The sequence below is a fragment of the Balaenoptera acutorostrata genome, chromosome 16 (assembly GCF_949987535.1).
Source record: "Balaenoptera acutorostrata chromosome 16, mBalAcu1.1, whole genome shotgun sequence".
Lineage (NCBI taxonomy): Eukaryota > Metazoa > Chordata > Mammalia > Artiodactyla > Balaenopteridae > Balaenoptera > Balaenoptera acutorostrata.
This window is the reverse complement of record NC_080079.1, coordinates 65,663,928-65,691,480: the sequence shown is the minus strand read 5'-3', so window position 1 is coordinate 65,691,480 and position 27,553 is coordinate 65,663,928. Positions and strand designations below refer to the sequence as shown.

The following is a 27,553-nucleotide window of genomic DNA, read 5'->3' as shown; positions in this document are numbered from 1 at the left end:
TGCTTTATGTATTAGTTATTCTATATGGCAAAACCATGTGCCCAAGGAAAACATCAATAACTTTCCTCAGATGCTAAACACAGTGCTCAGAGTTTATTTTTAATGCTGGGAGTACTAGGTTATTTCTATCTAGCTAGATTTGTCCTGTTGCGGCAATTATGGAAGAGCAGATGAGTTAATTAGGCTCTTTTCCATGGGATCCTCTGTTGTCTGTTTTGCAATACTGTATCAACAGTGAGATAAAACACAGACTGTTTCCACAGATTTTTGCCTGTTGTTTGTTAGTCAAGTAACCTTGGATACCCTGCGATGAGTTGTATGGGGGCAGCTAGTCTAACACCTGAAGGTCCTATAGGCTTCAACCCTTTAAGAAATAGTAATTTTTTAAAAACTAGAATGTAATGATGCAGAGCTTTAAAAACAATATCCACTGCATTCGACATTAGGTTTCTTGTTTTCCATAAACGTATGCATTCTGCTTTGGCAGGTTTTAAGAAGAAGCAGCGATGAAGAGAAAGTTCTTTGTCTCGTTCGACAGCGTGCAGGCCACCACTGTCCAACAGCTGTAATGGTGGTGCTCATCATGGTATGGGACGGCATCCCTCTTCCAATGGCTGACAAATTGTACTCGCAGCTTACGGAAAGTCTAAAGTCATACAATGGTCATCCCACAGACCGAAGATGCACTCTCAATGAAAAGTAATCAAATCTGTTTTGTACTGTTTTGCCATTCAGTCTATTATATCATGTTAAATTAACTACCAACTACATATGTTATATGGGAGAACAGAATTTTAGGTATTGTTCAACTAAAGAGTGAACATTTCTTTAAAGAGAGACTTGGTTTCATAGTGGGTTAAGACCATTTTAGGATATTCTCCTTTAGAATATTCTTTTCTTGCTTCTCTCTTTGGTACCTGATCCTTCTCACCCCTGGAGTCTGGAGGAGAGAGGTTTTTCTATAAAGGCACAGCTCCTCCATAAGGAATTGTACAATTTTGAATTTCCTATAGCACTGTAAGAGAATATCTGTTTTTCTACAGTTTTCCAATGTTGTCAAACTTGAGTTTTTGCCCATCTAATAGGGGATAAATGTCATCAGTTTACGTTGATTTGAATTTTTCATATTATGAATAAGAGTATTTTTTCATATGGTTAAGAGCATTTGCCATTTGTTTGTTTTTTATTTTTTAAATTTTGTTGAAGCATAATTGATTTACAATGTTGTGTTTAATTTCTGCTGTACAGCAAAGTGACTCAGTATATATATATGTATATATATACATATTCTTTTCCATTTATGGTTTACCACAGGATATTGAATATAGTTCCCTGTGCTATGCAGGAGGACCTTGTTGTTTATCTATCCTATATTATAACAGTTTGCGTCTGCGAATCCCAAACTCCCAGTTCTTCCCTCCCCCACCCCTTGGCAACCACAAGTCTGTTCTCTATATTTGTGAGACTGTTTTTGTTTTGTAGGTTTATTCATTTGTGTCGTATTTTAGATTCCATATGTAAGTGATATCATATGGTATTTGCCTTTTTCTTTCTGTCTTACTTCACTTAGTATGATAATCTCTAGTTGTATCCATGTTGCTACAAATGGCATTATTTTGTCCTTTTTTACGGTGAGCCATCTGTTAATTATTCTACCCCCCTGTTTCAAAAGGAGTATTCATTTTTTTCTCTCCCTTTGTGATTTAATTTCTAAATGCTTTTGCCACTTTGATATTTGTCTTTTTACTTCTGCTATGTCACCTTTTGCACAAGTTTTCTTTTTAATGTAATTTATTGTATCTATCTTTCCCCTTATTGTGTCTGAATTTTGAGTGGTATTTGAGAACATTTTTCTCTCACATGAGTTATAGAATAATTCACCCATGTTTTCTTTTATTGTTGAAATTGGAAATTTTTAAAATGTAAATCTCTGATGCATTTCAAATTTATGCTGGACAGAAGTGGGAAGAGGAGATCCATTTCTATTCTTTTTTCCATTTATCCCAATACTACTTACTAAAGAGTACTTCTTTTCCTCTCGATTTGAAATACTACCTTATACAAAAGCTGTATATAACGGAGCCCTCTCTTTTATATGAATTCTGTATCACTGTCTGGTCTTTTCACGTACTAGTACCACATTTTTTAAGTTATAGAGGCATTATAATATATTTTAATATTTGGTAAGGCTAGCTCACTATTCTTGCTCTTTTTCAAGGCTTTCTTTGTTATTTTATGTTTGTGCTTCCAAATGAACTTTATAATCAATTTGTCTAGTTTTAAGATAAATCTAATGGTATTTTTAATGGGATTGCATTAAATTAACTTAGAATAAACTGACATTGTTATGATATTGAATCTTCCAGTCCTATAATATGATTTATCTTTCCATTTGTTAAAGTTTACTTTTATGTTCTTCAAGAGTGTTTTGTGTAGTTTTCCTCATAAAGTTCTTTCTTTTTTAAAAGAAATGTCATCATACAAATTATAAACAAAATATATATCATTCACTCTCTAACCTCCACACAAGATTATTTGTGTACCTTCCAGAACATTCCTTTATGTTTAAAATCATTTCATTATATTTTTGTTAATCTTCCTAATCCCAAGTATGTATACGTCATTTAATTTTTGAATTTTTGAATTTTATTTTGTTTTTTATACAGCAGTTTCTTATTACTCACCTATTTTATACATATTAGTTGTATACATCATTTTTAATGTCTCTATTTTGTTATGTGGATTCACAATAATAATAATACCTCTTGTATAGAGAAACAGTTCTAAATGATATACATATAAACTTATTTTTCCCAAGAATTCATAAATAGTTTTATTCTACTTCACTCAATGTAGATCCAGCCTATCGCTTTTTAAAAATTTTATATTTACAGAAATGATGCAAGAATATTTCAGTGAACTCTTATATACCCCTTACCTAGATTCCACAAATGTTAATGGTTTGTTACATTTACACTTATACACATGGTCACACATACACACAAGCTTACATGTTATTATCATTATTGATTTTCTATACTTTCTTTCGGAATAATTTGTGAACTAGTTGCAAACTTTGTGACTTTTCCCCCTAAATAATACTTCAGAGGGTGTTTTCTAAGAATGAGGACATTCTCTTAACACCAGTACAATTATCAAAACCAGGAAGTTTCACTTAGATAAAATACTATTCTCTAATTCAAATATCATCTATTCTCCAGTAATACTTCATACTAATCTTCCCCTACCCATGATTTGATGGATTGAGTTGTTTTGTCTTTTGGGTCTCTTAATCCTTTTATCTCAGTCTTTTTTTGTGTTTCATGCATTTCCTTTTTGAAAAGGACAGGCTAATTTTATAGACTGTTGCTCAATTTTGGATTGTAGGATTGTTTCTTCCTGATTTAATTCAATTCAGGAATTATTGGCAGGCCATAATATTAGGAGCTATTTTAAGTCTATTTGTCTCATCATTGGTGATGTTGACTGTTTAATAGAAACTTTTAGGTCTCACAGTTAAGAGTTAAACTACATTTTTCTACTTGTTTGGCAACTTCTTTGAAATTCTGCCATTTCAAATTTACCTTCTTTGATCCTATTTATATCCTATTTTTCTTCCTTTTCAAGTTATTGTAATCTTTTTCCCCTTTAAAAGCATATATTCCATCTTAGTGGAGGTTAGAATATTTGAACTATTCCTCCTTCCTTTTTTTCCTTCACAGTGTCTTAAATGATCCTTTTTATATTCAAATATATCAGACATTTTCCTGACTTTCACAACTAAAAATACTTAGTTTTTTTTTTTAAGATTTTATTTATTTAATTTATTTTTGGCTGTGTCGGGTATTAGTTGCAGCACACGGGATCTTCTTTGAGGCGTGCGGGATCTGTCGTTGTGCCACGCGGGCTCTTCCTTGTGGTTCTCAGGCTTCTCTCTAGTTGTGGCATGCGGATCTTCTCTTCTGTAGTTGTGGCGCACAGGTTCCAGAGCACGTGGGCTCTGTAGTTTGCGGCACGCCGGCTCCAGTTAAGGTGTGTGAGCTCAGTAGTTGTGGCACTCGGGCTTAGCTGCCCCGCAGCATGTGGGATCTTAGTTTCCTGACCAGGGATCAAACCCACATCCCCTGCATTGTAAGGCGGATTCTTTACCACTGGACCACCAGGGGAAGTCCAAAAATACTTACAGTTTTGATCTCTAAATTTCTATATTCTTTTTACTCACTGTTTTTTAAAAATGTGTTTTTTTAATTGTATTTTTTTATTTAAGTAATTTTATTTTATTTATTTATTTATTTTTGTCTGCACTCGGTCTTCGTTGCTGCGTGCGGGCTTTCTCTAGTTGTGGCGAGCAGGGGCTGCTCTTCATTGCAGTGCACGGGCTTCTCATTGCGGTGGCTTCTCTTGTTGTGGAGCACGGGCTCTAGGCTCACGGGCTTCAGTAGTTGTGGCATGTGGGCTCAGTAGTTGTGGCTCGTGGGCTCTAGAGCGCAGGCTCAGTAGTTGTGGCACACGGGCTTAGTTGCTCCGCGGCACGTGGGATCTTCCTGGACCAGGGATTGAACCCGTGTCCCCTGCATTGGCAGGCAGATTCTTAACCACTGCGCCACCAGGGAAGTCCCTGTTTGTATTTTTAAGTCATATAAGTACTAATTCCATACTATTAGAAGTTTCAAGCATTATGCAAATAGGAACCACAAGGATGTACATTCCTTCTTTGGTTTCACATCTTTGTATGTATGTTCTTATCATTGTCATCCTTAGTATAGAGTCGTTTTGGGGTTTCAGAAATGCCCCCAAGGTTATAAAATTGCTCAGTCACTGAACAAAACGAGCTTCCTCCTCAATTTTTTCTCATGACATTTATAAAGGCTTTCTTTAAAATTGACAAAGTGATTTCACAGACAACACATATTATCCTTAATCAGTCCTCACAGGAGTATATCAATGTCATTTTACAAAGGAAGGATGAAGTCCAAAGAGATAATGAGATGCTTTAATTTTCACTTCTGACAGGAAACCAATCTAGGATTAAAATCCCGGCCCTTTATTTCCCTTCCTTGGACATCTCCAAATCAAACAAGTTACGGATATATCAGATCTGTATAGTTTGTTGCCTTTTATTTGGATTTACAATCTTGAACAAACATTTCAATTGAAGATTTAGTTATATTCAAGTACAGTTAGCCTTGTGTTGTTAACATAGCACTACTTTAAATAAGTAATAAAATAGATGTGTTAAAATCATTTCATTATCCATCTATACTTCTATAGTTATATGAACCTGAAATGTTCTATTTGAGGTATTGTCCTACTTTATCAGTTCATTCCCTTGCAATTACCATCTTACAGTCGTACCTGTACATGTCAAGGAATTGATCCAGAGACTTGCGGAGCTTCCTTCTCTTTTGGCTGTTCTTGGAGTATGTATTTCAATGGCTGCAAATTTGGTAGAAGCCCAAGTCCTAGAAGATTTAGAATTGATCCAAGTTCTCCCTTACACGTAAGTGTCCTTTTTACTTATGAATTGCACAATGAATATATAAGTACATTCCTTTAAAAAAATTTTTTAATTGTAAAAAAATTAAATATTAACAAGTAGTGACAAAATAGTAACTATATGTATATATATATATGAAAATAGTTTAAAATTCTAAATAATTTAGGTAAAGTCTTTAACTATCAACCCAAATTCCAATTGTCCCTGGCTCCCTCCTTCTTCTCCCCTAACCCCAAAGAGAATCACTGTTTAAAAAAAATCTAGAATTTTATACCCAGCCAAAGTAGGAAGAATAAATAAAGCTATTTGCCAACATTTCAAAGACTCAGTAAGTTTACTACCCACAGCACTACTATGAAAGAATTACTAAAGGACGTAATCCAGAAAGAAGATATATGAAACCGGAACCAATCTGTCCGGAACACGAGGCCATGGTGAGCAAAGAAATTAGTCAACCTTACTGTTAAGTTTAAATAAGTTGAGTACTTACATTTTTTAATTGAAATAACAATAAGTATAATTCAATACTCTTATCAAATCAGGGGTGGGTAGGTAGTGGGAGGGGGTGGGGCACCTATATAAACTAAGTGTGGTAATGTTTTGTGCTTGTTTGGAGTTGGGAGGATTTAGATACTGATTAACTCCAAGATCAGTGTTTTTCAAACTTTGTGCTGTGACCACGAGTAAAAAACATTTTATATTACAAACAACTATACAGACATATATATATTCAAGTAAATAAATAAAACTATCACAAAACAATACTTCACCTTATTATATGTAACAAAGATAATATTTAGATATTAAAAAGCTAATATATCCTATATAGTTATTGCTGAGGATCACTATGATTCAGTAAAATATTTTTTATGAAATTTCATTTCTCTTTTAAATGCTAGTTTTGACCTACTAAACTGATTTCATGGCCCACTAAAGAGTCATGACCCACAGCTTGGAAAACACTGCTCTAGATATTGTCAGAAAAACATATTTGAAAAGTGTATGTTTAAAAATTTTTTAGATGAATACGAATAGAATTTATAACATTTGAACTAGTGGTGGAAAAAAAATCTATTCATCAGTCAGCAAAGTTAGTTTAAAAAATCATTAGGATACAGGATAAATAGGAATTGATAAAACAGCAGGAATTAATCTAATTGTATCTATAATACAAGGAATATAATATACAAGGAAAGCTCAGAATAAATAAATAATCCCTTTAAAGAGGCAATCAAAATTATTTGGTTTTTCTAGAGTTCCCATTTACTGTAATAAACGAAGGAAATGACTCTAGACAGAGAACTATCTTTTGCAGATAAAGTACCTTAGAAGAAATCTAACAAGAAGTTTATCAGAACTTCAGGGAGAAAACTATAAAAATTACTAAAAGGACATATAAAATACCTGATAATGAGAAGGTACCATGTTCAAAGGTCAGAACACTTGATAATGAGATGTGAATTCTCCCTTAAAATTAACCAGTTTTTTTTTTCCAAATAAGTATCTGATAAAGCTGTTAGTATACAAATATATTATTTATATTGACATGACTGTTAAATTTTTATTCTATAACAAATAACTCTGTTATATAATGAATGTAAGATCAGTTTTTGCTTATGGTTATTATTAACAATGAGTAACGTTTATGTAGTGTTTATAATACAGGAAGAAGCATTCCTCTTTCCAGGAACTGACAAATGGCCAGTGAAGCACAGCAGGCAAGGGAAAGTGAGGTGCATAAAGCGACCTTGTAAACCATGTCAAGAATTTTGGAAGATCATTGAAGAATTTTAAGGCGGAGAGTGATATAGTTAAACTTTTCTTTTTAAAAAGGGATCTTTCTGGCTGCTCTGTGGATTGGAGTTGGCCAAAAGTTGGTATAGCAAGATGGGCTAGCTATGAGAACAGTCCAGGGAAGGAATAGTAGTGACTTAGAATATGGCTGTGACAGAAGAAATGATAAGCAGTGGTTGTTCTGGAAAGATTTTTTTTTAATTAGGTACTATTCCTTGACATAGGATATGCTGAAACAGGACCAGGTTTATAGAAGGCAGATTATTAATTCAGTTTGGATGCATTGGCTTGGAGATTCCTAAGAGAAATCCAAGTGAGGCTGTCAGGTCATTAATAAGAACCTGAAGCTCAAGGGGTGGTCTGTGGGCCAGGTGGTAATTGTAGGCATTGATATGGAGAAGATGGTCCTAGAGATGAAGTACAGGGTGAGAAGGGCAGAGGGATGTAGGTGTGAGCCCCATTAGGTAAAGATCTGATAAGAAATCTCTATCCGAGGTACTCATTCATTCTAATGAAACCATTAGAAAGTCAGGATTTTTACAATATGAATAAAGAACCTACATTCAAAAATGATACTAATAATCATCTATTTAAGTTTTATTTAATTAGCTTCTATTTGCCTACTTAAATTCATTTCCACATAATAAATGAGATATTCCATAAGATGACAAATTGCCCAGTCTGACTTGTGACACTGAATGATTCTTAATATTCTATTAGCAGTAAAACACAATTACCCCACCCAATATTCCAAGTGTTATAAAATATAATAGTCTTCTTAATAGGCATTTAAATAATAATTCCTAAGTTTTCCTCAAATTTATAATAAATGTGTGAGTATAGCTAGGAAGTGTTTTTAAAGTAGGGGTCTGACCTCTCTGACTATATTTATTAAGCTACATTGAGTAACAAATACATAATTAGGCAGATGAATGGAACAGAGCAATCTAGATATAGACCCTATATACATGAATATCCTTTTCAATGAAAGCACCAACATAAATGAGTAGGAAACCAAAAGGTTTATCACTGATGCTTTGCAGTTACCAAGACTGAGGCTTGTTAAAAAGCACTCAAGAATTAACTTCCTATGTCTACATTGGCTTTGGTTTTTATAATAGTCTGCTTCATACCAGAGGTGAACTGGTCCACACGAAGGCTTCCTTCCTGAGTTCTAGGCATCCATCAGATCTCAAATGAGGCAGAAGCCTTCAAACCTTCTTAAATCCTTCATTCATCCTTGCTGTCAGTTCTCCATCACTTGTCTTCCTTAGATGTGACTGATCATTTATCAAGTCTCTGACTTGATTTAGGATATAATCATCTCTGAAAAACTACCACAATGGTTTTCCAACTATTGTTGCCAAAGGCTCCTTTCTCTCCTTCGAACCTCATGCTGTCATCAGTGACATTTTTAATATTCTTGTCATGATGGTTTTCCTTTGAAAAAATCTTACATGCTTCTACTGTCATTAGAATCTAGAATCTTGAAATGGTGTTAAGGCTTCTCCACAGTTCTATCACATCTTCCTCAATTTATAGCCATTCCTGTGTAGAAAAGAAAACACTGGTTTTAGACAGCCCATTGCCTACTTATTACGTTTGAAACTCTTAACACAGGATCTGTTACACAGTATGTGCCTTATGTGTGTTGCTCTCCCATCTCTGTTATAGAAACTTGTTTCACTGTCAGAATTCTTCCAAGTCTCCACTTGTTAGCAGGAAAATTGTCTTGATTTACTTCAAGTGCCCTGTACTATTGAATAGATATGAAATATGGTTCTTGTTTTTAACAACATGAGCAGTTTTGCAACTTACCTCTAACACCAGTTAGATTTCTCATTAGCTGATAACATAGACTTTTAATTTCAAAAGACTACATTCAAGCATAACAATGACTAATAGTTTAGATTTTATGAAAACAATCCATATCATTTTCTATGGTAGCTCTTTTACCTGGGTAAGTATGAACCGTGCATCAACCACACATCAGCAATGATGTATAATTCATTTTCATATGTTATATAATAAACTCATCACTCTTCTTAATGTTATTATGAAACAACTTTTATGGACTGTCTCTTCCTATAGGAAAAAAACCTTGAAGATAATTTACAGAGTTTGGCTACAGAATTAGCTCCAATTTATAAGCAGTATGCTCCAGTTGCTTACCAAAACCAGGTATGTTTTGGTTCCTTATACAGTACTCTTAAACATGGTTGAAATTTATATCTAAACAATGTCATTGTTAATAGAAAATTTTTTCAAATCTGAACTTAATGTAGATCTTTTATCAGACAGCTTAAAAAATTGTCTAGTGTTTTTTAAAAAGTCTATTATGGCAATTGAATTAAATCTCCAGAGTGACAAAGTTATGATTGTTTCTAGGAATAAAACTTATAAAAGCAGAAATGCATCATCAAGAAAGTAATTGGAAGTGGTGGAGATGGGGAGATGTTGGTCAAGGCGTACAAACTCCCACCTATAAGATAAATACGACCTGGGGATCTGGTGCACAGCTTGGTGGTTATAATGAACAATACTGTATTATATACTTAAATGTTTTAAAGACATCCTAAATGTTACTTCTACACACCAAATAATCGTAATTATGTGAACGGATTGCAATGTTCACTAACCTTATTGTGGTAATCATTTTGTAATACATACATGTATCTAATCATCACATTGTACACCTTAATCTTACATATGTTGTATGTCAGGAATACCTCAATAAAACTGAGTTGGCGGAACACATTGTTTTAAAAAAGAAAATGAAAAGACAACCACAGATTGGGAGAAAATAATTGCAAATCATATATCAGAGAAAGGAGAAAATAAGTGTGTAAAATACCTAATTTTAAACATAATCAGGGAATTCCCTGGCAGTCCAGTGGTTAGGACTCTGCGCTTTCACTGCCGAGGGCCTTGGTTCAATCCCTGGTTGGTGAGCTAAGATCCTGCAAGCAGAGTGGTGCAACCAAAAACAAAAACAGAAACATAACCAGAAGTCCATATTTTTAAAATATTTAATAAAAATTAAAATATTTATTTGTATTATCATGAATAACAAGCTCTCTGTTAAATTCCAACCTTTCATTTAAAAAAGTTATTAACTTACTTTCTATACTGGTTCATGAATATATATGTACATCTACTTTTTATAGACATTGAAAACTGGATAAATGATCAAAGCACTGTATTTTTCTTTCTTCCTAATGAAATATTTCAGGCTACTGTTCTTGTTTATCCACCACCAGCAGGTATTAATGCCCTCACCTTGCCTTCAGTAATTACCATTTTAATCCATGTAGTCTCAAATTCTTTACCCTGAATATTACTAAACTAGACAATCACTAAAATAATATACTGTAGTGTCAGATATCTCTGAAATTATAAAGTGTAATTAACTCATAAACTTTGTCAGAAAGTGAGTTTTACTCTTTGTTGAAGGTGATTCTTTCTATCTCTTAAAACCGTGGGAAAAAAAAAAAAACCGTGGGTCATACTTTATTTTTCAGGTGGCGCTTGAACACGTTGCTCAAGAATGTCGGCTTGGCAAGAAAGAAGGTCGTCCTTTCTCTGGGGTCACTGCTTGCCTAGACTTCTGTGCCCACCCCCACAGGGATATTCACAACATGAATAATGGGAGCACGGTGGTATGTACCTGGGTGGCTTTTGATTCTGAAGGCTCCATCACTGTACGCTCAAGCTGAGGTCCTTAAGGATGATTATTGTGACAAATCCTATTTATGTCTGTTCCACATAGTATATATCGATAGTGCTCCCAAAAAGTTACAGAACCAGCCTGAAATACTTTGTTGAAAGTCTTGAATTATACATTTAATTGTGGTAGGTTTGTTGGGTTGTAGAACTACATGATTATTCGAAGCAACCATTCTGTGCTATCAAACTGGTAGGTAGGAAGTTAAGCAACTTAATGTTTCTTGCCATCTGTACTTCAGGTTTTTTGTGAGGGAACTGTGCCAAATTTACCATCCTTTTTATTAATATTGGTTCTTAGTACTAGTTTGTAGAAATATTTAGAAGAAATATTTGCACGTATATGTGCATACTATGTTTATAGCCATGAAAAGAATCACATGCCCATAGCAAGAAGTCAATCAAGATAATCTTAAATTAAGGAGAAGACCTCAGGAAAAATCATGCAACAGTCCTTTTATAAGGGAAATGAGTTTGCTTCAAGTAGTTATCTTCTTACCTAGTAAAACAGATTAACAGAGAGTGATTGCCTCTATTTCTGCACTACACCATTTTGGCCTCTTAGAAGACATAGCTATGATTATTACATTTTGATTGGAAGTGTACAGTCTGATCCATCAAAAGGCAGCCTTCCTTCCTTATTTGCTCAGTGAGGTCTATCAGTAACAGATTAAGGAGCCAAAACAACTTTTTGCCTATCACACCTTTTCACTGATGTTGACTATGGTCTCTGAGACCAATGTTATTTCCAAATGCTGAAATTTTATAAATCCATCCAGATGAATCTTAGCCAAAGAGTGATTCAACATCATGCTTGGCTAGTACATTTTATGTGAGTTGCTTCATTAGAGAATATTAGTGATCAGGTTAGATTAGGTTCAAAGTCAAACTAAATTTTAGTTCCTCTTCTCATGTTTTTGTTTTTTGTTTTTTGTTTTTAATTATTTAATTATTTATTTATTTTTGGCTGTGTTGGGTCTTTGTTGCTGCGCGAGGGCTACTCTTCGTTGCGGTGTGCGGGCTTCTCATTGCGGTGGCTTCTCTTGTTGTGGAGCATAGGCTCTAGGCGCGCAGGCTTCAGTAGTTGTGGCATGCAGGATCGGTAGTTGTGGCACACGGGCTTAGTTGCTCCGCGGCATGTGGGACCTTCCCGGACCAGGGCTCGAACCTGTGTCCCCTGCATTGGCAGGTGGATACTTAACCACTGTGCCACCAGGGAAGTCCACATTATTTAAATATTAAGAAATAGTGTGATTTATAAGCTAAAGTAATATCTTTTTATTAGTTAATATTTAATATGAAGGTAGTGAACAATTTAGTGACTGTTCCTTAACTTAGGCAATGAAATAAGATGGAATGTAACAAAGAAGGCAATTTAAAATATTATAAAATGCATAAACATGTATAATATGTACTTACAAAATCAACTCAACATTATACTGGTCTGCTTACAAACAGTTAATAAGTTATTCAAATTGAAAAGCATTGAGTGGCTTGATATATAAAATATTTTTCCAAAATGAATGAATATACCAGCAGTAACCAACTGAAAACAGTTCCCTTTCACAATGGCAACAATAAGAAGGTAGGAATAACTATTATGAATGTTCAGGATCTCTAGTTCCCATTTCATGTTTTCTTCCTATCAGGTCTGCACTTTAACACGAGAAGATAACCGCTCATTTGGTGTTATTCCTCAAGATGAGCAGCTGCATGTACTTCCTCTTTATAAACTTTCAGACACAGATGAGTTTGGCTCAAGGGACGGAATGGAAGCCAAGATCAAATCTGGGGCCATCATGGTCCTCGCACCCCACCGCAGAAAAAGAACACGATTTACTCAGCCAGTTCCTCGTTCTGGGAAGAAGAGAGCAGCAATGATGACAGAGGTTCTCGCACATAAGATAAGGGCTGTGGAAAAGAAATTTATTCCTCGAATCAAGCGGAAGAATAATTCAATGACAAACAACAGTAAGGCTTCATCGCTGCCACTTTTAGGTAAGGCTTATTGAGCCTGCTAATTTTCTGTGCACAACTTTCACTGGCAGTTCGGTTTGCACTTGTCTTTGCATCTTATTTTTCTTTTTTATCTTTGCTACTCTCTTAGGAGAGAGGCATTATGAAAAGAAAAACTTTAGATCAGATATCTACCGATCAAGTTAGCTAATTATTTTTATATAGTTTGTTTAGAGTTTAAACTAAGACAGTGAATATATTTCTACGTACTTGCCAAAATTGAAAGCCAACAAAAAGGTGACCCATCAGTATTTCTTGGTATTTTTTTCTCTATTTATATTCTTTTTTTAAAAAAAAAGCAAAAACGAAACATGTTCTTATTGTTTGTTCCCCAGCTATTTTGAAGCAAAGCCCCTTCTCAGCATACATAAAATGACATCACTTCCTTGAAGTCTTATTTCATCAGCTTTTTTTTTTTCTTCATCAGCTTTAGCATCAGTTTAAGTAGTCCATTCAACAAATATTACTGCGCACTACTTTGAACTGTTCTAGGTATCGGAAATGTAGCAGTGAATAAGAGGGGACATAGTGCTGTGAAAGAATTCCATTTGAATAGGGTTGTCAAAAAAGGATTCACTGAGAATGAGGCATTTGAGTAAAGTCCTAAAGGAAATGAGGATCAGCAATATTTTTATTTGGAGAAATAGCATTCCAGGTAGAAGAAGTGGCAAGTGCAAAGTTCAGGAGACAGGAATTTACCTTGAATACTTGATGTAAGCAAAGAGGCCAGTATGGTTGGAGCACAGTGTGAAATGGGGAGAATTGTAGGATGTGAGATCAGAGAGGTAAGAGGGGCATCTGAGCAATTCATCTTGGGCTTTGTAGATTGCTGTCAAGACTTTGGCCTATATTTGAGTGAGAAATAGAGAAGGGCTATGATCTGACTCAAACCTAACATCCCAGTTACTGGATTGAAACTAGAGTCAAGTGGGGTAGAGAATAGAATAGTAGGGTGATCATAAACAGGCTATCCTAACAACTCAAGAAAGAGATGATGGAGCTTGGACCAGAGTGGCTAATGAGGAGGACAGGAGAAGTGTCTGATTCTGGATGTTTTTAAGGTAGAGTCAATGGGATTTCTTTTCTTTTTTTTTTAAATTATTGTATTTTATTTATTTGTTTTTGGCTGTGTTGGGTCTCCGTTTCTGCGCACAGGCTTTCTCTAGTTGCGGGAGTGGGGGCTACTCTTCGTTGCAGTGAGTGTGCTTCTCACTGTGGTGGCTTCTCGTTGCAGAGCACAGGCTGTAGGCACATGGGCTTCAGTAGTTGTGGCACTTGGGCTCAGTAGTTGTGGCTTGCAGGCTCTACAGTGGAGGCTCAGTAGTCGTGGTACACGGGCTTCATTGCTCTGTGGCATGTGGGATCTTCCTGAACTAGGGATCGATGCCGTGTCCCCTGCATTGGCAGGTGGATTCTTGACCACTGAGCCACCAGGAAAGTCCTGGGGATTTCTGATAGATTTAAGTCTGGAGTGTGGACCAAAAAAAGTGTCAAGATTTACCCCGATGTTATTGGCTGGAAGAAACTGGAAGGATGGTTAAACCACCAACTATCATGAGGAAAGGAGGGAGAAGAAAAGATTTGGCAAGATAAAGAGGGAAATCAGAGGCCCACTTTTGGACATGGTAAAAGTTCGAGACACCTGTAGACATTCAAGTCTAGATGTTAGGTAAGCAGTTGAATAAGAGTGTAATTCAGAGAACAGGTTCAGACTGGAGATAAAATTTAAGAGGTCAACTGGATAGAGATGGTATTTGAAGCCTTGAGTGTGAATGAAATCACAGAGAAGGAGGTGAAAAAGAAACTTGATCGAGGACAAATCCTGGGAATTTTCGATTTGTAGAGGTTTCAGAGATGTGGATGAACGAGCAAGAGAGGCTTAGACTGGGAAGGTGTGGTGTGGTAGGTGTGAAACCACAGAGAGGAGTGATCAGCCCTGTCAAATGCTGCTCCTGTGGCAATTGAGAGGAAAACTGAGATTTTATCATTACATTTGAAGACGACTGCTAGAGCAGAGTCTGCAGAACAGTGGTGAGAATGAAGGAAGTAGGTTTATAGGGAAATGGGAGAGAAATGGAAGACATGCATGCTGGCTATAAAGGGGGTCAACTGAATGGAGTGAAGGTTATAGAGTTGAGGTTTTTTTCCTTAAATGGAAATTTTAAAAAATGTACAAAGTGAGTGAATTACATAATGAATTCCACTTCCCTCATAGGCTCCTAGTTTAAAAGTTTTTCAATACATAGCCATTCTATGTCATCTATACCATTACCCAGACCACATGGGTATGAAAATATAAAGATATGACTTGTGCAGTTTTTTAGTGTTTTTTTTTTTTTTTGGTAACAAAGTCATATCTTACCCACTGAATCATCTTTTATGTGTCACTAAAAGAGAAGGAATCTTTATACCCACAATACCTAAAACAAACAAACAAAAATCAGATAACGTCTTAATACCAATCAGTGTTCAAATTGCTCCACTTGTCTCCTAATTGATTTTTTGTTTTTTACATTTGGTTTGCTTAAATCAGTATCCAAACGAGGTCACACATTATATTTAGTTGATATGTCTCCTATACCTTTTTTTTTTTTTTTTTTATAAATTTATTTATTTTTATTTATTTATTTTTGGCTGTGTTGGGTCTTCGTTGCTGTGTGCGGGCTTTCTCTAGTTGCGGCGAGCGGGGGCCACCCTTCATTGCGGTGCGCAGGCTTCTCATCGCGGTGGCTTCTCTTATTGTGGAGCACGGGCTCTAGGCGCATGGGCTTCAGTAGTTGTGGCACTTGGGCTCAGTAGTTGTGGCTCACAGGCTCTAGAGCGCAGGCTCAGTAGCTGTGGCGCACGAGCTTAGTTGCTCTGCGGCATGTGGGATCTTCCCGGACCAGGGCTCGAACCCGTGTCCCCTGCATTGGCAGGCGGATCCCTAACCACTGCGCCACCAGGGAAGCCCTTTTTTTTTTTTTAATTTAAAGCTTGCTTTTCCTCTTTTCCCTTGTTTTTTCACTTTTCATTATAGCAGAAACCATTGTCCATAGAGGCAAATTCAACTCCAATTAAAAAAAAAAATTACTATGGCCAGAACAATATCTGTGATTTATATACTCCTATTTCTTCACATCAGGAAGTACATAGTGTTTGGTGTGTCTTTTTGTGATGTTTAGACTAGGCCAGGGGACTTCCTCAGAGGTCCAGTGGTTAAGACTCAGCACTTCCACTGCAAGTGGTGCAGGTTCGATCCCTGGTAGGGGAACTAAGATCCCACATGCCGCATGACACAGCCGAAAGAAAAAAGACTAGGTCAGGTGTTGTTAACCTAATTCACTGATTATAATGTTCCCTAACAGCTTTCTACCTAATGGTTTTAGAAACATTTATGGTCATATTACATATTCTTTATTTCATTAGGAGTTTGTCATTCTTTTTCCACTTTTTAAATCTTCTTTTAAAAAGAAATTGTCCTTGTAATAACTTGTTAATTCTGAGGTATGGGTGATTAAAGAAATCAGAATAAATGCTTAGCTATTTGCCTTTATTCACCAGTGTTAACAATACAAGTTAGTTCCCAAGCATCTTCCAGTGTGATCAATTGTTTTTCTTTTTTTTTTAATTTAGTATCATTTTGAACTTATGTTTTTCTTAACATAGTTTATATTTCAATGCAGATTAAGAAGGTTTTTTTTCCACTATATTTGAAAATGCTTTAAAAAGCTTCAAATTCATATGCTTTTATTCAAATTCCTGTCTTGGATCAGTAGAAACACTTCAAGGTGGCTTCTGATTCTTTTGTCATGACCCCGATTGTCTTTGATAACTTCCTTAGTTTCTGTTCTGACAAGATGTTCCAGGTTCCTCTTATGTAATCCTGCCCCATATCTAAAATCAGCCATTCCTCCAAGGAGCCTAAAAAATAAAAAAACACTATTAATTTAAACTGACATTCAAACTAAGAATTACAGTGTATTCTTTAACTTCTTTGATTTTTATATTTTTAAGAGAAGTTGTTTGTTTAAGATGAGACAACTGACAGTGCAGACATTTATATAACACTGAGAAAGATTCAATAGAGATAGTGAAGAGGCAAGGCAAGGGACAATTATCATTCCTTTTTGCTTGTAGTTCCACTTTACAGATAATTAATTTAGGTTTATTTTAAGATTCACATATCTGGTTCCATGCTGCTTGTTAACAGCAGTCATAACATTTTCATCTTTGTGTCATTCCCCAATAACATCTTTACATGCTCTACTTTTATATATATATATATATATATATATATATATATATATATATATATACCCTATTAGTAGCCAAATGCACAATATTTGGCCTAAAACTTCTTGTCCTTTTGTAATATTACCCATGAAAGCTTTTTTACAGGTTTTTCCAATTCAATAAAAGACTCATCATATTTTAAGTCTTTCCTTCCTGTGAGTTGTACTTTGTTGACAACTTAACCTCTATAATAGTAGATGCAGCCACAGATAGTAGCACAGATTTCTTGACATACCACTCCTTGGGTCCTGTATGTAAGTTCTCTTTAGACATGAGAATTATTGTGTCTCCAGGTTGTATTATCTGAGGGAAAATTGTAGATCTTCTGAATTAGATAAATGTTTACTATTAAATTAATTATTTTAAAACAAGACAACTTTACTTTTGCTATTTCTTGGTGCTTAAAATCTACTGCTTTTGCCTTGCAAACATTTTATTAGAACATCAAAACAGGGAGCATGTCCTCAAGGAAAATGTTTCCATTTGATGTTAGGTTTGTGTGGATATGTCAGAGCAGACGGCCCACCTTTTGTCCAATGTCATAATAATGATCGACCTACTTTGTGAGAAAGAAACAGCGCTTAAATGCACTTGTTCTGAGGAGTAGGAATAGCTTATTTATGTGACTTTTCTTTGCCTAATAATTAACTTTGCCAGTTATGATGCTTTCATTACTCAGAAATATTTATAAACTGTTACTTTCTTTAACATTTTCAAAAATGAGATCATGCAATACCTAAAATGTATCTAAACAGCTCTTTGGGTAGTGTGAAATATTGCTCTTGGTCACCATATTATCACTTGCACTGTATTCTGATGTATGGTTTTAATATTTACTTCATAGCCAATTGGGTCATTTCCAATATCTTACCATTTTAGAGAATGGATATCCTTCTGGCTAAATTTGTGAACTTATTTATGATTATTTCCAAAGTAAATAGTTCTTTAAGAAAAAAATATTGGGTGAAAAAGCATACCTAAACTACCTACAATTTTTAACGTGTGCATATGTCAGGCTTAAAGTAAGTAGAACAAAGCTGGCCAACATTGCCATCATCAGTGTTTTGTTCTATTATTCTTTGTACTTCTCTTTAAAAATACTGTTTAAAGACAGCAACTACCAAAAGTAGTTTGTATTTATCTTCACATTTGGTGTCCTTTTCTCTGTTTAGGGAATAAAACAGAGACTGTGCAACCTGAAATAAAAAGTGAAACTGAACCCCACCTTATCTTCAAAGGTTCGGACAACACTAAAACCTACTCACCGACCCCATCCATTCCTCACCCAGTGAAAGAGGCAAACTTAGCTCCAGGCTTCTCCTGGTCCCCTAAGACTGCTTCGGTCACAACGGTTCCTTTTAAGAACGATGCATCAGTTTCGTACGGGTTTTCAGAAAGAGGTAGCAATCCCCACTGCACAATGCCTTCTGCGAGACACAGTGGTGCTAATGTAGCTGCTGGGGAATGTGCTGAAATTGCACAGCCTGGTGAAATGGTTCCTCTTTCCACCTTGTCTACTCCCATGACAGATTCCCTGGGTTATTCTGAGCCTCCCACTGGTCCATCTGAGCAGCTAACTTGTAATCAGCCAAACCAGCAGCCCCCATTCATCCCTTCTCCTCATGAACTTGCTTCTTCTCTGGCGGAAGAAGACGAGCAGCATTCTGAAGCAGATGAGCCTCCATCAGATGACCCCCTATCAGACGACCCCCTGTCACCTGCTGAGGAGAAACTGCCCCACATTGTTGAGTATTGGTCAGACAGTGAGCACATCTTCCTGGATGCCAATGTTGGTGGGGTGGCCATAGCGCCCGCCCACGGCTCTGTTCTGATCGAGTGCGCCAGGCGAGAGCTTCACGCCACGACTCCTGTCGAACACCCCAACCGGAATCACCCTACACGCCTCTCTCTTGTCTTCTACCAGCACAAAAACCTGAATAAGCCCCAACACGGTTTCGAACTAAACAAGATTAAGTTCGAGGCGAAAGAAGCAAAGAATAAGAAAACTAAAGCCTCCGAGCAGAAAGACCAGGCAGCTAACGAGGGTCCTGAACTGTCCACTGAAGTTAATGAATTTAACCAGATTCCTTCCCACAAAGCGTTGACATTAACCCATGACAATGTTGTCACCGTGTCCCCTTATGCTCTCACACATGTTGCGGGGCCCTATAACCATTGGGTCTGAAGGCTTTTCTCCCCTTCTTAATGCCTTTGCGAGTGCAGTGTATTTTTTCAAGGTGCTCTTAAAAGAAAGTCATGTTGTCGTTTACTATATCTTCATCTCACCCATTTGAAGGCTGAGGTAAAACAAAAAAAAAATGGGGGGTGGGTATTTCTTAACTGTGACTATATTTTGACAATTGGTAGAAGGTGCACATTTTAAGCAAAAATAAAAGTTTTATAGTTTTAAATACATAAAGAGATGTTTTGGTTAGGTGTTAACCTTGGTAGAATCACTCAGTTTGGTGCTTTAAATTGTTTACTATGAAACGAGTCAATTTTAGAGGATTTTAACAGGTTCATGTGCTATGATGTAAAATTAAGACACGCAGTGTTAACTCTACACAGCTTCTGGTGCTTAACCACATCGACACAAAAATAAGCTGAATTATTATTTCATGGTGCCATTGTTCTAACATCTTCCAATCATTGCTAGAAACTCGGCATATTCCTTTGAAATAAACCAATGAAATGTTTTCTCTCTTAAAATCTCTCTCCTGTATAAAATAATTCATTATTGTTGGTGATGGTTGGAGGCTGTTCATAAATTGTAAATATATATTTTAAAAGCACTTTCTATTTTTAAAAGTAACTTGAAATAGTATAGTATAAGAATCCTATTGTCTGTTGTTTGTGCATATTTGCATACAAGAGAAATCATTTATTCTTGCTGTGTAGAGTTCCATCTTGTTACCTGCAATATGTATTCTAATCATGTATATGGTTTGTGTTTAAATGAGTCCTTTCTCATTCAAAGATTAGCTACTTATATAAAATAGTTAGGTCATGTAAAAATGATTAATTCTCTCTAAAATTGGAATTAGGAAGCATATTACCAATATTGATTAACTTTTCTTTGGAACTAAATAAGAATGGTCTCTTCTGATTTATTGAACAACAATGGCCCTAATTTACTTTCACCCCAGCTTTCTCAATATAATCCATGAAAGGTGTTTCCAAAAGGAGATGAGACATAATAGGATTCTGAAGAGTCAAATGCTTCTAAAGTTTCAAGGTGATAAAATACAAAAATTAAGTAGCAAGAACCTTATCTACCCCAAATTGCCTTATTCATTCTGAAAGTCATTCTGGTCCAGGATAAGAATAAATTTCCTGTAGAAATCTTTTGAAAATAAATTCCCTATCATCATCATCACACCCCCCCACACACTGTAAACAAACAGTAGGAATGGTATTATAAGCATGGTTTGTCCATTAAGAGCTAATCCAAAGTAGTTCATCTAAGTATATTGTTCTGGGGAAATGTTAACTCATGTTCTTCTAGGTAATGGGAAAATAGGCATTCCATTTACTTTAGTCCCCCCCCCCCATTACTTTATTGACTCATTTTATAGCAAAACAAAAGTAATTGCCCAAACAAAATGTTTAGAACAAGAAGAAATTTCAATGAAATACTTGATTCTGTTAAAATGCAGAGGTGCTATAACATTCAAAGTGTCAGATTCCTTGGGAGTATGGAAAACCTACTGGTGCTTCTCCCTTGGAAATGCCATAGGAAGCCCACAACCGCTAACACTCACAATTCTGGTGCAAAAGCAAAAGTTCCAACAAGCTCTCTAAAGGAAAACTCATTGTAACTTATATTAAAATAATATATGGTGCAAAGTATCAGTTTCAAGCTTTTGACTAATTTTGAATAAAGGAATATGAAGGGATTGTAAATAACAAAATGTCCATTGATAGACTATCATCTTGTCAAGTAGATTTCTGCTTCTTGAATATGTAAAATAGAGTAATTCATTGACTTGTTTTAGTATTTTGTGTGCCTTAGATTTGTTTTAAAACATGTATATTTTTGTGAGCCTAAGGTTACTTATACATATAAGTATATAAATAAGTGATTGTTTATTGTTTCAGCTGCTTCAATAAGATATTACTAGTATTAGACTATCAGGAATACACCCTTGTGATATTTTGTTTTAGAATTTAGGCCTTAGCTCCCACTAGAAATTATTTCCTCACCAGATTTAATGGATAAAGTTATAAGACCCTTTATCCATCCACCCATCTATCCATTCTTCCATTCAATTTTTATTGACTGTCCCCCAAATTTAAGTATTAGCTTTTGTTTTTCTTTGTCACCACCCATGACATAGTAAACTTGAAGAATTAAAGTCCTAAAAGATAATCTAACACATATTTTTCAAAAATAGCAAATTTCCTTCAAAACAATCCATTGTGATACATCTGCAGCAATTCAAATCAGTTTGTCACCAACTTTAAATAAATTCCTGAACAATCTAAACTTGAAGCACCAATGTTGACTTAGGGGAATATTTGGATTTGTGAAGTTAGTTGCAATTTACCAAAACAAGTACATGAAAATACCCTATCTCAACTAAAATATTTCCATTCTGTTATTGTAAGTAACACCATGAATGGCCTGCCTCAACTGATAACCCCTTGGTGGGACCCACATATGATTCCTTCCTTGTTGAACTCTATTTCCTAAATTACACAGTGTACCATCCCGTTGTTTGCCCTGTGACTTTTTTTTTTTTTTTCAAAGCTCATGCTTATTCAGTGTCCTGCAGCATTGTGATTGTATGCTGGCTATACTGTTTTTAGAATGCTCTTTCTCATGAAGCAAGGAAATAAATTTGTTTGAAATGACATTTTCACTCAGAAAACTGGTCATCTAACATTATTTCTACACTTCTGTTATGTTTTACTGTACTATCACCTTTTGTTTTACCCCTTTTATAGCACTCGTTGGGTTTTCAATCTTCTGCCTTTGTTCATGGTATGATAATTGAATTCATTGATACTTGACTCCCAAGTTAGCCCAACCTGTTCATAGTAGTTACAAAGTTACCAACTATAATGAGAGAATAATTCCTACCTGTTGTAGAATCCTACAAAATGTCATACTGCCCTTCAAAATCCTGCTTCTAATGGATCTCAGGCCATCGATGAAAAGTTTTTCTTGTGCTTGTCAGCCTCACCTACATCTTTCCAATTCATCCACAAAGTACCAATACATCATGTCATAAACCTGATTGAAATATATTATTGGAAAGTGAGGCTAGCTGAAAATGTTTAACTATAGGTAAATTTTTGCAACATGTTAGCAAAATGTTTGCATCTTAAATAACCTTCCACAACTTTATTATGCAATCTGCATGTGGATGAAACAATTTCATTTGTTAAATATAGAATTTCAACTAGATGAGATTCATAAGCAATTAGACATAACCCCACTGCATAGTTAATTGAATGCATACCCCTGTGTAAATGAGATACTGGCTTAATTCATATGAAGTAACCTACTTTCTAATGTTACTACTTCAGTGGACTCCTACTGATTATCATTTATTTCACAATAGCATGTATGAAAATCACCCCAATCTATTTAAATTAGTCTTCTTAAAACAAATTATATCTTTTATCTGGAACAAACTTTTGACATTGCATGACAACTTCCACTGAATATGGGCACAACATTTCCTTTGAATGTGCCAAGTAAATCAGTAGCTGTATGTGACCTTTAATATATAGCTACCTTCTATTTCACAACTTCTTGATGCATGGAAATCTTTTTTGTCTAGATTCAGTACAACTGGGAATTTTGATCTTTTGTAGAAATTTTTGATGAGAATTGTGAAATAAGGTAATATAGAGGCCTCTCACAGCCCTGGAAGACACCTTAGAAGACATACAATTCAATCACTGGAGCCCAGACAGCAGATGTGAGTGTCAATGTGCAATTATGTTTGTAATTAAAATTTAAACAGTCAAATGAAGGCCACTTTGTGGTTAGGAGGACTGTAGGAAAACAGACTTGATCTGCTCACCCACAGGGGATTTTATCGCTGGGAAGTAACCTTATTTTTGGTACAAGTCAAAAATAAAATGGCTTTGAGTTTTTTTCTGAGTGGTTCAGGGAAAGAATTTAAGTGAAATTGGATCAAGATTTCCCTGCCTGCAGAGTTTTGTGGGCCTTGTGTGGGAAATCTAGATGACTTTTACCTATGAAGCTGTCCTGTTAATTCATCTCACAAAATGTGGCAATAGTCCTATTTGCTATTTCAATAAACAAATATCAAGTACTGATAGAGTAAAGGTTTTTATTTCCCCTCGAACAAGTGTTTGGCATATATAAGGAGTCAGAAAAGACTGAATGGTTGGAATAATTGGGGAAAGTATATTTCTATTGTACATACTCCCTAGCCATAGTTGTACAGTCTATTCACACTCTTGCCTAGTTGGCCTCACAGCTAAGTCCCAGCATAGTTTATTTTGATGGGACTATCCATGAGTATTAGAATAGTTTTGCTTTGCACAGCTCCTAAACTTGCCCATAAATGTATCGAACTTGTGTAACTTCAATGTCAGTGGTTGTGGCACACTTAACCAAGTGATAGAATCAGTGCTCTGATTTCTGAAGAAGTCTGGATTTATCTAAATCAAATTATGCTCCATGTTGAGCTTTCTTCTAACAGGTTTAGAAAATGATGCCAGGAGCAGTCCCTCAGAACTATCTGAGAGATTGCCTCCTGGGCTTGAATTCCTCAGAAAGTCCTCTGAATAAAACACAATTCTCAACTTAAAAAAAAAAAAAAAGATGCCGTCCACGGCTCTGGAATACAGTTTGGAAAGAATCAGTATGTCCTTTATCAGAAGTGCAATTTGTGTATTTTCTTAAAATGTTTTGAGAATCATTGGGATCTTTGCTTTTCTCTAGTGTATAAAATAAGAGTGTAAGTTCCTCTGTTAATTTTGGAGATGGTGGAGCTCGCTTTTATGCAGGACATCACTTTTCTTGTCCACAGTGAACTCTACAAACTTTAATTCTCTGCGTTCCAGGACCTGAATGACTTTGTTTCAATGCCAGTTTCTTCTGGGCACCCAATCAAATACCATTGTTCGCTTCAAAGGGCATGAGTTTTGTTCCTTCAAGTAATCCAAATGTATTTCTAATTTCGCCACTCCTCATTTTCCCTTCTTCTGTAAGGGCACCAAAATGTGTTTCTCTTTGGCTAGTATACAATGTTTAATATTTCCAGCTTTAAAAGTCTAACATTAATCTTTTCTTTGTTGGTTGTACTCCTTTCCCATCCCTACTGTGATGTCCGTGACCCTGCCTGGGTCATAAATTTTCTTCTAGTTTGTTCAGCCATAGATGTCCCTTAAATTAAAGCAAAACTTAGTCTAAGGTGGAAATGTTATATATTAGTCGATTTAACCCATTTATGTGTGAGTGCAACTTTGGAAACCCTGGGGTAACAGTATAAACCTAGTTTTCCTAAAAATTAAAAAAAAAAAAATTTCCTAGCAGCTGTTATGAAAGGCATTCTCTTGTCTCATTCATCAGGAAAAAAATCTCGCAACTGTCAGAAACATTTTCATTTTTGGAGAAACTATATTGGAAAGTAAATTGGTTTCTTCTCCATTTGGCTAGGCGTAAACTTATCATCTTTGACTAGAAACTCTGCTTGTTATTATTTTTCTTTTCTCATTTTACTGAAGCTACAATGTCACTAAGTGTACTTTCATTCTTTTTACAGTTTTTAATCCTCTTGAATTTTCTTTAAATTAAAACTCTATTGCTTCCACCCTCTCTGTTCTGTCTCCATCCCCCATGTCCCCTACACAAACACACAGGGTTCATTTTAAGGATAGCAGTGATCTGGCTCAGGTTGTCTTTTCCTGTCTTTTAAAATTGTTTCACCAATCCTTTTTGGAATAATACCAAAAAGAATTAAAAGCTTTTATTCAGCCCTTTCAGTTAGAGGCAAATTCAGTTTTTAGGAACCCCAGGTTAGCATCAAGTGTTCCCCTTACCTATCCCAGCAATGTTTGACCCTCAACTTATTTATTAGTGTTTGAGTGTTTTACAAAAAGTTGTGTAAGAAGTTATATATTCTAGCACTCTGTTCGGCTCTGCTATTTCTGTATAACGCATCATACTAATTATCAATTGTCTGACTGGTGACTTTGAATTATCAGGTGTGATCTATAGCAGCGGTCCCCAACCTTTTTGGCACCAGGGACCGGCTTCATGGAAGACAATTTTTCCACGGGGGGTGGGTTGGGAGGGGATGGTTCAGGCGGTGATGCGAGCGACGGGTGTGATGGGGAGGGTGTGATGGGGAGCGGCAGATGAAGCTTCGCTCGCCTGCTGTGCGGCCCCAGGGTTGGGGACCCCTGATGCATAGAATAGAAAGTTGGTGTTTTTTTTGTTTTTTTTTTTTGCGTGTTTTCCTCCTTATCTCCCAGCTCAATTTTGTGGATGGTTTCTATTTTCTAATGTAAATTTACCCCTTTGGAATTTGGTTGTTGTCAATAATAGGAACTGTTTTATGATCTGGGAGAGAAAGTTAAAAAAATGGACAGAAAGAAATCCGAACAGTTCTTATATAAATCAGTCATCAGAAGCTCCTTTGAGTGCACTAGGGGTACGTTAAGGGGCAGAAAAGAGGGAGAATTTTGTTCCTATAAGCAGCCTGCAGGTTCACCTACCAGCTCAAAAGCAAGTTGTAATGTTTCTACTCCCCACTCCATACCAGTTTCTTCTGAAAAATAGCAGCTCAAAATGAGGAACGCTTTTGAAAGCAAATATGGAAGTAAGAAGACTTATAATCCTTGTACTTTATAATGTTTTAGGCTATCAAACCGCTTTCCTATGTGCTGCTTTTTTCTCCCCAACACTGACGGTTGGACAGAACGATGTTCCCATCTCACAGGTGAGGAAGCTGCAGGTTGGCAAGAATAGCAAATGGCTTGCTTCAAATCACACAGCAAGTCAACCCATGTGAAACTAAAACAGGTAATATCTGCAGACTGCTGAACACATTTCTGTGCCGTAAACTATGACTTAGAGAGTGTTATTGCGTGGAAATTTTGTCAGACCTAATCTAAGAATAATACAAAATCTACTTATTGTAGAGAAAATATGCTTCTGAGGTATTTTGTCTCCACTATTTATTTTAGCCAGCTATTTTCTTATTCATACGTTGGAAGGTCTGCCCAAATTCCTAGGACTTCTGCGTTAGGGCTTAGATTAATGAAGTTTTATTTTTTCCCCTGTAAAAAAATTTTTTTCTTTGTTGTTTAAAGAATGTCCCTGTACTACTGAAACACAGGGAAACCTCCTAAATAATATTTTTAAAGACCAAGGTCAGCAATTCATAATCGAAGTTTAATGTTTTTGTAAATTGAAATGCGATTTTCTTGAAAGGAATGTGCTGGGTAAACTGATTATTTTAGTTCCCAGGCACTCATGGTAAAAATGTAAAATTTTTGGCATCTCTAAGAGATAGCTCTGTCTCCCACTTATTTGAAATTGTTTTGTTTTTTTGTTCCACTTTTCCAGCCACATAAAATCTCTGGGTCAAAGATTAAACATACCTTGGCCCAGAGAGTTAAGAAAAATAATGAGATGTATTAGTAAAGTTTTTAGTAAGCTCTTTATAAATATAAAGAGGTAGGAAAGTTGGCCTATTTCATCAGTAGATTATGGGTTACTAACAAAAAACATAGGCCAGACTGCCCTAAATAGTCAAATAACATTTTTGGTGATTCAGTTCAGTAACTGCCTAGCCTCACTAACACCTCTTTGTGACATTGTAAAATAAATGGCTGATGACATAGAACTTTACAAAACGAGCTCTTAAAAAAACACAAAGATATATGGCCTTTAAAAAAAAAAAAACCTTTTATGAGATAACATTGTGATAGGTGCTTTGAGAGAATTATTTTTCCGGAATGGTTTTGTGGTAAAAATAAAGGGCAGCTTTTGCATTGTTACGTATGAGTGGATGGTCCTCTCTGGGTTACCAAGAAATCACGAAGTGGTCCCTAAAGAGAAGGTCGAAAAACTACTCAGCAGAAAGAAAAGCATTGATTTCTGGTTTCTTCATTTTCTCTTATGATATGTGGTGACCTACCAAATAGATTCACATGCATATCAATATCCCGTTTTGAAGGAGAAGACATTATATTCATCATTAGTGGGAGTAAAATATTCAGATTCTTCACCATGGTGAAGTAGAGTAGTACTAAATT

General features: G+C 35.8%; 1 protein-coding gene across 6 annotated transcripts in view; it reads left to right on the top strand.

Annotated features, from left to right (window-relative positions):
- Positions 1 to 25,560, top strand: part of TET1 (tet methylcytosine dioxygenase 1) — a 137,529-nt gene extending 111,969 nt beyond the window's left edge. For 5 of the 6 annotated variants that reach the window (XM_057531222.1, XM_057531223.1, XM_057531224.1 and 2 more), the window contains 7 exons: positions 488 to 699; positions 5,350 to 5,500; positions 5,845 to 5,931; positions 9,383 to 9,472; positions 10,813 to 10,950; positions 12,664 to 13,012; positions 18,478 to 25,560. In XM_057531222.1, the coding sequence (XP_057387205.1) occupies positions 488 to 699; positions 5,350 to 5,500; positions 5,845 to 5,931; positions 9,383 to 9,472; positions 10,813 to 10,950; positions 12,664 to 13,012; positions 18,478 to 19,490 (2,040 nt within the window). In that variant the 3' untranslated portion in view covers positions 19,491 to 25,560. The remainder of the gene's footprint in view (positions 1 to 487; positions 700 to 5,349; positions 5,501 to 5,844; positions 5,932 to 9,382; positions 9,473 to 10,812; positions 10,951 to 12,663; positions 13,013 to 18,477) is intronic. The other variant, XM_057531225.1, reaches the window with a different exon arrangement.
- The last annotated feature ends 1,993 nt before the right edge of the window (positions 25,561 to 27,553 follow it).